Below are 13245 nucleotides of genomic sequence, written 5' to 3' on the forward strand. Positions count from 1 at the left end.
ACCCTCACATGAACGTACACAAACACAAATTTTCGCAATTATAATATTAGTAGAATTGTATTGTACCTACTAAATGTTTTAGGTCTAAGAAAAGTTATGTCGTGGTTCATAGATTAGTTGCGACTTGCGACACGAATACAACCCGGAGTAACAAGGTTCCTTGTAACATTTTCAGTCAATTGCAATTGAACCTTATACGTACCGGCATAGAGTTGAGACTCTTTAAACACTTATTGTCAGTTAGAACCGATTCTCGCAGATTACGAGCTAAGACTTCGCGAGGCGTCTGTTATTAGTTTACTAATCGAGTTATCACAATTTTACTGAAGGCCATGATGCAATTTTGAACCTTATTGTTATTACAATGGAAGCTACAGTTATTTTTCAGATTGTAAGTTTTATTTTGAACTAGCCATTGAATTGAATGATAAATCACTAATGTTGCATAAAAACCCTTGATTTTTTTGGGAGTTTATCCCGAGCCCGTGGGAATTTTGGGATAATAAGTAGCCTTTGTAGTTTATTAAATCAGGCGTTACTATGCGGAGGTCCATATCAAACTGAAACAATTACTTTGCTCACCCACAACCTTATGACAGCTAATTTCATGCAAGAAATGTATGTTCACGCAGTTCCTCCACCTCTACACTGTAAGAATAAGAACACACAAATCACACAAACCCATCCACACTACACTGACGCGTTTCGAACTCAACCAGAGCTCATCTTCAGAGCAATACAACCTTTCACCATGCTACCAGATGTTAGGCTTTGATGTCAAAGCTTGCTAGTCCATCACGGAGAATTGGTGCATCGGATTTAGACGACTTTTGGCACACATATAGTTTATAACATATAGGATACTTTTTATCCCGGAAAATTGCATTGTCTCCGCAGAGTAGCGATAGTCGAATTCTTCCCAGAGGAAGTCGCGGGCAACATCTAGTACTGCATATTTTAATAAGTAGAACTTGTCTAGAAAATGTTATTTTGTATTCTAGTTAAGTATGAATACAAAGCGTCTTCAAATTCTTCCCAGTTGATGTTGATTGATGTTTAAAATATTCTGCGTTAAAGAAGTGACTAACCTTCCAATACCCTAAGATTTAAAAAAAAAGAAATTGTCTTTGTGATCTTTGTGCCGTCCATAACATATGTTATTTTTTTTAAGGTCTCCTGTCTGTTGCTTCCCCAAGATCAATAAACCTAACATTCTCAGCCTTTAAAAAAAACTGAAATATTCCTAAAGGATTTGAAGACACTGTGTTTATAAGAAGTGACATTGTCCTAACTCTAGGAAGTCCACAAATTACAGAAGTCATTGTGCAAGTTGAAGAGTAATTCAGTTTAATTAACCCAACTACATAATTAAAATTAATGACCATTGAAATGTTGTTGATGAAAGTTCAATTAGTGTGAACTTTGTTTATGAAGCAAAAATCGAGAATGGTGTTAGATAAGTCAACAGTCACTTGGAAAAAGCCGAAAATACATATTTTTATTTATATATCTAACTGTTTATTATTTATTACTAATCTATTCATAATCACTATACTGCTTGATCAGTTTAACCTTTTCATGACATAAAACATAGAATAATAGTAAATATTTATATTGTAGGTATATTTCAAAATAATCTTTGAAAGTTTTAGAACAATTTCATATTATATCTTACATGGAAACACATCGGTTTCCACCAAACATTAAGAGCTTTCATTGCATTATGGCATCCCAATGTCACTTTATAAATATCCTGCATTCATCAGTTCAATCCAATTAAAAATTGATCACAACCAAAAATCAACATTAAAAATGCGCGCGAAAATAATTTAAAAGATTTAACACAAGTTTCAGTAAAGCCAATGGCCACACTGTCAGTCAATCCTGATCCAAAAGACAACTGCCCATCGCTCCAATTTACACGGTGTTGCCATGTAAAAATTGAGCCTAAGTAAATTTTGTAAGACAGCTTAAACCTCAATTAGGAACACCTTGGCGTAAGAAGATTATTTGGCTTTTAAATAATATGCAGTCATGTGCTCTATGAGCTTGCTACGCCCCTCTATGGCTTGCCTGCCTTGTGAAGTACTGATGCGGCAGTCAGGTGGCTGCGTGGGGCTTGGAGTCATCCTCTTCTTCCTCTTCCTGAGCAAGCAGCTGCCGAGCCAGCTGTAGCGCCTGGAATGTAATGGTGCTAGGTTCAGATGCTGTCAAAGATGCTCATCAATTAAATCACTAGTCTTTAAAATCAGTTCAATGGTCAGGTGAGTAGAAAATAAGACAAGATGTGCTCAGCACAAATTTAGAAATTACTTTTATGAATAAAGTCATTTTTCTACTGTGTGAGTAAGAGAAAGATCTGATCGACAGTTTGGTGTCTGATGATGAGTATTGATGCGGGTTTGAGAGAGGTAAGCTAGCCAACATTGCTCCCAGCTTCATAGTAAAAAATACTCATACATTTGGAAGAAAAAATAAACATTGAATAGTGTACATTGTTGGGCCCCACTCAGCATAATATTGTGTCAATCTCTTCAACCTTTGAGTGGGATCCTGTGTGCCTTGTTATAACAGATAGCTATTGCCCAAATTGTTTACTTTACATATTTTGTGTATTTTTTGGATAAAAACAGCCCACTTTAATCTGCAATAGGGTAGCTGTGAAAGTGTAGTAGTGAAAGAATTTTTCAAATAAGTACATAGAAAACAAACAAGTAAACACATCTCATAATCATATAGTAAATGGTATTGTTTGGAATAAACCCTTCAGAACCCATGAATGACATAATATGTGATCCAACCAAATTTGACAGCAAATCTTTACATCATTTTGCAAAATTCAAAATTATAATATATTAAATGAACAATGAGTTTAAACAGGTAAAAGGAATAAAGAATAAAATATTTGTCATTCTCAATACATACTTATGCAAATTGACACATTAAGTGCCATTAGATAATGTCATGCAGTTGAATCAGGCAACTGATTACCATATTATTATGTCATGTGTATATATACATTCTAAAAGAAGACTTAGGGCCTGTTTCACCATTCATCAACTAACTTTAAGTGATGGATATATCAGTGTTGCCGTCTGTTTGTTTTGTCCAAATAAACAAAGACGGCATTACTTTTATCTGACACTTAAAGTCAAGTGGTGAAACATGCCCTAAATCTAGGAACATAAAATTTGTGAATGTCAAGTGAATGAAGGCTGGATTGTTATATTTGGGAATACCCAAAGGAAGTTAGTAATATCCTGGCCTTCTATTTAATTGCAAGATCTTAAAATACATGCAAGTGAAGTTGTAGGTAAAAGCTATATATTTACATTACATGCCATTCATTCTTCTTGTAACATTATGTGAATTTTATTAAATTAATGTTTCCTGAATACACCTTTACAGAATTGCACAGTATAGTAAAATAACAACTGGAGACCAAAGGGTCGGCAGTAATTTCCCTCAAAGAATTAGGTGGCATAGCTATTCAACGAGGAAACGCTGCCAGCTATTTGTGCAGAACACCACAAGGGCTAATTTTAGGTTTAATTTAGTTTTAAGCTACTTGTTTTTATTTAGTTATTTACTTTCTTCTTTGTTATTTCAGTATATCTAGTCAAATGAGAAGTTTATAATTAAAAGTAATAGTTTTAGGCCCACTTGCAGTAAACACATAAATCTCGAGTTAGCGTTAAGCTCAGTTTAGTAGTGTCAAATTGTATGGAACTGTCAATCTTAAGCCTGGATTAACTACTAAATCTAGATTTATTTTTTCCTGCAAGACGGCCTTAGAGTTTCAGACCTAAATGACCAAATGCATAGTTAATAAAGAATGAGTGTACAACCACCCGGCCCCTCATGCTTCACTATGTTATAAACGGAAAATAACAATAATGTAACACCAATTTGATTGCATCCAATTGATAAGGATAACAGCAATTTAGTGTTTGCTTTGATAACAGTCTTTATAAATGACTTTTTCTAAATTTATTTGTGTCATGCTCAATACTTCACTATTAGAATTGCAGGTATAAAATAGAATAACGTGATGGTAAGCATCATCCATATCATGCAAGAGCTTTTAGTAGTCTGACCTGAAATTCATTGTAGTGCATTTTTCTCTTTTTCTCAAACTCAAGCCGGCGTTGGCGCGCCTCGTCCGATTCGTCCATTTCTTCCTCGTCGTCGCTCTCAACACAGCGCGGCGGCTTGTTCATGCTCGCTGCTAACTTCGCCGCCAAGATATTAGCGTCCAGCTCGTCCGCCGCCTCCGCTTCGCTGTCCACTGCCTCCGAATAAGGCGTCTTAGGCTCGTCCACCTTCATATGACCGTAATCCTTATTAGCTGGATGAAAAGTTTCCATTATATTAATCTCATCAAACCTCTGCTCCTTCGCCCGTTTGCTTGTTGAAGGATTCCCATCCGACTGTCCATCGATACTCCTTGACGTCTTCAGGATGCCCTTCGAGGGCTTCTTCTGTAAATTCTGGGCCATGTCTGGTAAATCACAGCTGCATCGTACCACTCAATACGTGCAATTTAAGATAAAACTGTTTTTTGCTTTTTCCAAATATGACAAGAAAGCACGTCGATGGATTTTCTACCATTACTTGACAGCAGATGAGATGACAGTTGTGCAGTGTTGCCATCGTAAATTTTACATTCCTACCAATGAAGAGCGATGAAAAACAAGCGTGTACGTAGTTGTCCCAAAAGGAAAACGCCTTTGACTTGACGTTTGTGTTCCATTATATGCGTTATCTATGCGTTATTTGTGTCACTAAAGTTCACTGAACTGAAAACACTTGTTAGAATCTCAGGTTGGTGGAATACAATACAATACATTAGTTCCCGCTAAGGAGGTATTTTCTATAAAAACTGTTGCTAAGAAAATTTGAAAATAATGAAAGGCTCAATTTTAATTTTATATTCTACCGTAAACTGGCAGTATGAACAAACATACTTATGCCATTTCAAAGGTGTAAAATAAATTATAGTTGAAAACAGCAGGGCTACTACGAAACTTAGAACTCGTTCGTGTCGTGCGGTCCCTCTGACACTTACACTGTTTAATACGAGAGCGAGAGGGACCGCACGACACGAACTTCGAGTTTCTAGTTTCGTAGTAGCCCTGCAGAACTATTCTTGTTAGTAATCTGTGAATTGAATGTCAATGTCAACAACTAAGTGTAGTTGTTTTAGGGTTTATTGCGCTTAAAAATACTATAATTTAATTTACCAATTTATAAAGATTTCTTTTCTTCAGCTTGTAGTTTCAGTTATCACACTTATTAAAATGGTGGAGGAGAATAATCCAAACTCGAACAAGGCAAAGGTATATCGTTCAGAGTTGTTACAATTTCTAGAACTTCCGTAGCGTAGTGCAGTTCTTTATATCTAATACTAGGCTAATACTACGATTACACTTTCAGACGAAAGCTACGCGTCCGAAGCCGGTGTACCTGTGGACTGAAGCGGATGTTCAGAAATGGTTGCGAAGACACTGCGGCGATTACTACAACTTGTATTGGGAGCGGTTCCATGAGGTAAATCTTACTAATCTTATAAAAATATGAAATGCCGATGTTTCCACAGAATTGCGATGTACGCATGTAATAACATCAACAGCTATGTAGAAATATGAAATTTTTCATAGGTGTGCTTCATACAATGTGTGTTAAATCACAATTTAATTTTTGAGAATGCCAATAGGAATGTTTTAAAATATAGAACTTCCATTCAGCTGCCAGATAACTCATGGTTTGAGAAATATCGAGCTGTTTTAATTAGTTAGCCATAGTTTTCTATAGTGATACCAGTGTTTACGTAAGCATAGGAGGGGAGGGGGTTAAAAATAACAAAAATTCTGCTTATGTAATACTTGAATGACCCCTAGATGATGATGATGATGATGATGAACTTTCTATAAACTACGAAATATTCTCTGAAGACTCAAACTCCACAGCACGACATAACAGGCAGAGCTCTAATCCGCATCAACGACAACACCCTTCTCCGTATGGGCATCACTAACAAAGATCACCGAGAAGCCATCTGGCGGGAGATCCTCAAGCTGCGGCTCAAGACGGACATCGTAGACATCAGAGACTTGGAGAGGCGGTACAACTACTATAACTACGATATGTGACAAAGCGACACCAAGAACTGGACCACATGGACCGGTAGACTGTTAGATGTTTAACTTTAACCTATTATTCATATCCAAGTAAAACTAGCTGTTTAGTGCAGAGCAGAGAACTAGATAATTATATTGGGTGAGGTTAGTGTACAATCCTGTATCTGTCAACCTGGAACGAACACCACTAATGCACAAACTCATAATTGGAACCTGCAATAACAGGAGGGTTTAAATTATTAGGTTGTACATTTTTTCTCATCCATTCTGTGTTGAAAATTACAGTCCATACTTTAACCGCACTTGAAATATTTGCTATGGGATGTAAACCAGGATTACTGTCAATAAGCTCCCGTTATTTTGATGTCTTTGCATGCATCATGATCATGGGTAGATTCTGTCTCCGGAGCTTATTAACTTAGAGAACTTAGAGTTCTGAAATACCCCTAAAAACAGAAAACGGATGATACCGTCCCATGTAAAGAGTCCTGAGGTTCTGTATATGGTAATGTCATCCTACTAATATTATAAATGTGAAAGTTTGTGAGTGAGTGAGTGAGTGAGTATGTTTGTTACTTTTTCGCGCTTAAACGGCTGGACGGATTTGGATGAAATTTAGCGAAAAGTTAGTTTATAACCTGGATTAAAACATAGGATACTTTTTATCCCGATATTCCCACGGGATAGGGATAAAATCTCGAAATAACAACCGCTAGGTTTAGAGTCATGAATTTGGTATGTAGGTAATTGGATGTCTGAAATAACACATAGGCAATTTTTTGACTCGATATTCCCACGGGATACCTAGGGATAAAATCTTGAAATAACGACCGCTGGGCTTAGAGCCATGAAATTTAGTGTGTAGGTAGCTGAACCTCTGAAATAACACATAGGCTACTATTTATTCCGATATTCCCACGGGATAGGGATAAAATCTCGAAATAATAACCGCTGGCCTTAGAGTCATAAAATTTGGTATGTAGGTAACTGAACATCTGGAATAACACTTAAGCGACTTTTTGACCGATATTCCTACGGGATAACTAGGGATAAAATCTCGAAATAACAACCACTGGCTTAGAGCCATGAAATTTGGTATGTAGGTAGCTGGACCTCTGGAATAACACATAGGCTACTATTTATTCCGATATTCCCACGGGGGGATAAAATCTCGAAATAATAACCGCTGGGCTTAAGAGTCATGAAATTTGGTACGTAGGTAACTGGACATCTGGAATAACACTTAGTGACTTTTTGACCCGATATTCCCACGGGATAACTAGGGATAAAATCTCGAAATAACAACCACTGGGCTTAGAGCCATGAAATTTGGTATGTAGGTAGCTGGACCTCTGGAATAACACATAGGCTACTTTTTATTCCGATATTCCCACGGGATAGGGATAAAATCTCGAAATAACAACCGCTGGGCTTAGAGGCATGAAATTTGGTATGTAGGTAGCCGGACGTCTGGAATAACACATACGCTACTTTTTATCCCGATATTTCCACGGGACAGTTTTGTAACTAAGGGACCCCATACATCCGTGTATTATTGTTATTATTATTTTGTAATTTTTTCTTTATTTGTACTTATTTTATTTTGAAAAAATGACTTTCTGCCAAGCTTCTTGCGGCGCATTCTTCTTGGCAATGATGGTCTTTCCGAAAGTGCTGGTATTTAAAAAAATGACGTGTAAAGTGCCCATTGCGGCCTATTTACTGAATAAATTATATGAATTTGAATTTGGATAGGGAAACATTTTGAAATTTTAGCACTGGGTTTAGAGTCTTGAATTTGGTACAGTTATTCACAACACAACCTCAATGAAGACCACGATATAAATTTTGGAAATTTCCAGGGGAATTTTGTAAAATCCCGAAAATTTCAATTGCAACTACCAGACCGAATAGTTTACGCGTGCGAAGCCGCGGGTAAAAGCTAGTATAAAATAAAGTGCTAATGCATTAGTATACTTAGTGATCATAGAGAAATTTAAGGAGAACAATTTACAAGTGTTGGAAAATGAAAGAAGGTTGTTGTAGGCCAACTTTTTCTATTGATAAGTTATTTACGAGCTTATGCTAGTTATAGATAAGGATTAAACTTTGATATACATATGTATCTTAAATATTCACAAATCATGATTTTCGATGATAAAAAGTAATTAGTTGATTTCACTTCTGTCATTTGATCACATTTTCTTATTGTTTTAAAGCAACATTGGGTACCACGGTTTTTAATTTTGATTGTAGAATCTTCATTTCTATACAAACTTATGTAGAAAGGTACTTTTCCACCAGCTAGGCGTGGTGAGACAAGTGGGACGAGAATTGAAATCGCGCCAACCCATTTTCAGTAAAAATTACCAACAAAATTACCGCGCCGACCGGCGCGATGGTACGCGAGAATCGTGTTTCCGTTGCGGGGTTAAGAAACACTCTTATGTTGACAGAAATACGGTTCATTATTTATTAAGATAATAAAAATAAAATAAAAAATCTCGTATCGCACGCGCGCGCACATCCTTGCCAATTCGACTGTTTCCATTGAAGTTGCGCTAGAAGTGAATTAAAATTTTGCCATACAAATTTCTATCGACTAACCCTGCTCGTCTCGTCTCGCTGGTGGAAAAGCAACTTAAAATACTGAGGGGCTACTAAGAAACTCGCAAATCGAAGTTCGTATCGCACCGTCCCTTTCACTCACGTATTAAATGACATAAGCGTCAGCGGGACGGCAACATACGAAGTTCGAGTTTTGCACTTCGGAGTATAGGGCCTGACTACGCATCCGTCCGCACGGGGGTGCGGCGCGTACGACGGTACAATGTTGCCATAGATTATAGATGACAAATAAAATTGTTTACTAAGATAATGTTCCATGGTGGGCAAGGAATCACATTGGTTGATTGTACAGCTTAAAAATAAAATGTATTTACTCGTAAATCATAACATAGAAATTGTACTACATCTTTTGACTTTGACTGCTTGACATTTTGTGATTTAATATTGTAAATGAAGTGATTTTTTTTTAACTTAACCATTTAATGGAGTTTTATCTTTACTATTATCTATTCTGTGGTTTCATCGACATTATAAATGTACCTACTATATCAATTAATTAATCTTAATATATATTTTTATAACAATATATTTTTCTTCTAATTTATTTATAAACTTGTGACCAACATCGAATACCTTTAAACAAGCAATTCTTGTATATAAACTCCAATTCAATAGAATCTGACAATCCTGTAGACACTTCCAGCCTACTAATATAAACACCGGGCTGCCTAAGGCTTTGTGATGTGACTATTATTCTTTTTTGATTCCTTTTAGATGATAATTGCAACAACAGGGACATATATAATCAAGTGTGCCCACGATAGGGTGTCTTAAATATGTAGAAAATTGACAGATTCTATTGAATTGTACTTTATATACATCATTATCGAGTTTTAGTCCAGGTACTGTTAATGAATATACATTCCTATAAATCGTTGGCTTTGAACAGTGTGAACCCCCGCCGTCCCCAATATTTTCTGACTTTTCATATTGCTTATGCTATAACCATTCAAAGTTCAATATCGGCTGAACCGATTTTGATAAAACATGTCTAAGAACCATCGCTAGAAAACAAATTAAAAAACCGCATTCAAATCGGTCCACCCGTTTAAGAGCTACGGTGTCACAGACAGACACAGCGGTCAAACTTATAACACCCCTCTTTTTGCGTCGGGGGTTAAAAAGAGTTACTTTCATACCGAATTTCCAGTTCCTAGGACAACTAGAAGTACCCAAACGTTTTGATTTCCCGGCAACTGTATGGAAACACCTTTCCTACTCTATGTTTTGATTGTGTTGACTTGGAAGTTTGATTTATTCACTTTTTCAAGTGGTACCAGACCTGGGAATTTGATATATTATATATTGATACCTCTAGGGAAAAGAGTCATGACAGATAGTCGTACGGAAAACAAAGTGTTCCATTATAATTATAAAGGTTCCGTTTTTGCCGTTGAGGTGCGAACCACAACATACACCACATAATCTCGCTACATTTACCTCGCCTCCCTCCGCTCAGCTGTTTCCACCAGAGACGTGCTGTGCGAGGATGTGTAAATGAAGCGTTTCTATTGGTTAATGAAAAACACATCCCTCGCAACACATCCTCGCACATTATTGGTGGAAACCCTGTTTCACGCTCTAAAAAGGTTTACATATAGTTACTCTAGTAAAAAGTATTAAAACAATAATAAGTAGGAGAACAAAAATGCGTTAAAAGCAGGAACGGACGACAGTGACAATTTTTTTTTTATTCGACTGGATGGCAAACGAGCAAGTGGGTCTCCTGATGGTAAGAGATCACCACCGCCCATAGACACCTGCAACACCAGGGGGATTGCAGATGCGTTGCCAACCTAGAGGCCTAATTTCACCGGCTGTCTTGCTCTCCACGCCGAAACACAACAGTGCAAGCACTGCTGCTCACGGCAGGATTAGAATTTCCAGAAGGAATAAAAATGAGGTTTTTAAATTCCTCTCCATTCTGTAAACAAATGTACACACCCCCTTTTAATTCGGTTAATTACCATGCAGATTTTACTCATCATCATCAAGCTTAATTAACTGTTTTACGTCGCCTGATCACATTAGTTACGCCGCTAAATCACAGTAACGCTGTACCGTGTCAGTACATACTACATTCTGAAACATAAAATACATCGTGTGCATTGATCTCATTGTCGTGCCAGATAGCGCTTGGTACAAGTCACGAGATTTAAAAGCATTTGAGGCCTCATATTCACAAAAAGTCCCCTTGTTTCTATACTTATACATAACCAGCACGGTTTAATTCGGTCCTGCCGCGGCACGCTCGCTTCGTTTGGCCGGGCTCGCGCATTGTGGTCGCAAAATGCTTTCGTATATCTGTCCGTCTCATAACATACCTATTTCACCCATTGTGCGAGGTCTACTAATCAAGGAGCCACTTATGTTTAAACACCAAAGCTCATAGAAATTTAAAGGTCACCTAAACCTTCCTGTTGATAAACCAAAGCTACTTAAAATAAAGGGTTACACAGTGAACTCTCAAGGCAACTCAACCTTTATTGGTTAACATTCTGATGAAGCAGAGGAGGTTGCCGTATAGCGCAGTGGAAGCGTGCTGGGCCCATAACCTGATGAAGTGTAGTTCAGAGGGTTGCCGTATAGCGTATGTAGAAGCAGGGTCAACGGAGGCAGTGGCTGCATATATAATATATCCGCTAGATTCAACAGTGTATTTGTCACCAATACAACGGATGAATTTATTTTATAAGAATTAACTATTGAAAGAAATAAATGGATTTACTATCAGCACGTCTGAGAGCGGTCGGTGTCAAAAAGGAAGGACGCGAGTAAAACCACAGACAAAACTAGTGTTGTCATATCACATGCATTGATCAAAGATAAGGTAAACTTATAAAAATGGTTTACACTCTATTTTTAACACATTCATCTTCAACTAGAGTAGGTACCTACCTAATAGATAAGAAGTTACCAAAACCTCTACAGTACTTTTATTATATTATGGTGCGGGTGACACCTGTCAACATCACAAGACTAGAGAGTCAAAGTGTCGACACTTGAGTCGATAAAACGAATAATTTAAAATCTTTATCATAATTAATGTCATCGTTAATCCGATTATTACGCTAATTTTGATGAGAATATTAGTGAAATTCTAGGTTGCCACTTAAGTATGGCTAAACGGAGTTTTACTTGCAAGAATATTCGTTACTTGCCAATGAATAAGTACCGATATAATTCAAGATCCATTAGGTCCCATCACTAAAGGAGTCTCTGGTATTACATTACATGCATATTACGTTTCTTCACTTAATTGTGCTTTGAATTGAATTAATTGATTAGAAAAATCTGATAGCTTAAATTTATTTCGTATAACATAGTTCTTTATATTCATATATTTTACGCCAGTCATATTCAGCCTACAACTGAAATATACTTCCATATATTTAGACCGCAGCAACTTTTTTTGAGTAAAACGAAACGTGCATCAAGTGTCACCCGCACCATGCTAGAATGAAAGCACTGTAATCTCCAATCTTCCGTGTCTCAAACCGCGCTCCATTTGGTCCGGGCCGTTACTTGCGTTGCCCAGACGTTCCGAAATAGCCCAATTTAATGACTCCCCTTTGTTTATTATTTTTCCTGTGCCATCCCGCGAAGACAGCGGGTTTAATGCGCGACAGCCGGGATTGGCCGATAATAAATGGAACACGGGTTTTGTCGCTGATGTCGCTGTCGATGAGCTCTTGTTTCAGTTAGCAACAAAGACGCTGCTATTCGGTTGTGGAACTTCTTCGATACTTAGACCTAATAGATGTGCAAAATCTTGACCTCTTCAAGTTTATGCCTATTCGGTAGTACTATTAGTTATTCTGTGTCTATGCTTAGGGAGTACTAAATACATACCCCCTTATTCATAAAACTTAACAAGCCTATGTTAACTAACAAATGCTTTGTCCCTTTCTAACAATACAAATGTCGAAGTGACAGATAAGGACAAACGAATTTTAGCGGCATTTTAACTAAAATAGGTTTGATTGTCGTTTATGAATAAGGGGTTAGTATATATAACACAGTTTCATTACCTATAATATATGTTTCTGTATGTACCATCAGCCAAATAAGTGGTCTATCAATTTTTAAACAAGTTCCTATCAAATGAATATGTCGCTAAAGTCGAACTTTCAAGTTGCCAGATAGTCAGATACGTCTATTGGCATTCTTGTTTTGTGACATGCAAACGATTATCAACTTTAGGGTGGTAGACCACATATTTGGCTGATGGTACCTACCTATACCATCAGCCAAATATGTGGTCTTCCACCCTAAAGTTGATAATGATAATCGTTTGCATGTCACACAACAATAATGCCAATAGACGTGTCTGTCAACTAGAAATTCGATTTTATCGACATATTCATTTGCTAGGAACTTGTTTAAAAATTGATAGACCACTTATTTGGCTGACGGTATAGATGCTATATAAATTTTATCCTGAACAATAATCCTATTGATTCGTATAATAAAATAT

General features: G+C 37.0%; 2 protein-coding genes across 3 annotated transcripts; one reads left to right on the forward strand and one right to left on the reverse strand.

The window, feature by feature from the left end:
- Nucleotides 1-937: 937 nt before the first annotated feature.
- Nucleotides 938-4623, reverse strand: LOC141441150 (protein phosphatase inhibitor 2-like). The gene is made up of 2 exons (XM_074105829.1): nucleotides 4098-4623; nucleotides 938-2178 (listed from the first exon to the last, which is right to left on the reverse strand). The coding sequence occupies exons 1-2, from the start codon at nucleotides 4497-4499 to the stop codon at nucleotides 2101-2103; spliced, it is 480 nt and encodes a 159-aa protein (XP_073961930.1). The 5' UTR covers nucleotides 4500-4623; the 3' UTR covers nucleotides 938-2100.
- A 534-nt stretch (nucleotides 4624-5157) lies between these two features.
- On the forward strand, nucleotides 5158-6655 carry ave (sterile alpha motif domain-containing protein aveugle). Of its 2 annotated transcripts, none has more exons than XM_074105830.1 (3): nucleotides 5158-5339; nucleotides 5437-5550; nucleotides 5955-6655. In XM_074105830.1, exons 1-3 carry the CDS (start codon nucleotides 5301-5303, stop codon nucleotides 6150-6152), a joined length of 351 nt encoding a protein of 116 aa, XP_073961931.1. In that variant the 5' UTR covers nucleotides 5158-5300; the 3' UTR covers nucleotides 6153-6655. The 2 variants fall into 2 exon arrangements, with proteins under 2 accessions (XP_073961931.1, XP_073961932.1); XM_074105831.1 differs by having other exon boundaries at nucleotides 5161-5339; nucleotides 5970-6655.
- The last annotated feature ends 6590 nt before the right edge of the window (nucleotides 6656-13245 follow it).

Source organism: Choristoneura fumiferana, chromosome 23 (assembly GCF_025370935.1).
Source record: "Choristoneura fumiferana chromosome 23, NRCan_CFum_1, whole genome shotgun sequence".
Lineage (NCBI taxonomy): Eukaryota > Metazoa > Arthropoda > Insecta > Lepidoptera > Tortricidae > Choristoneura > Choristoneura fumiferana.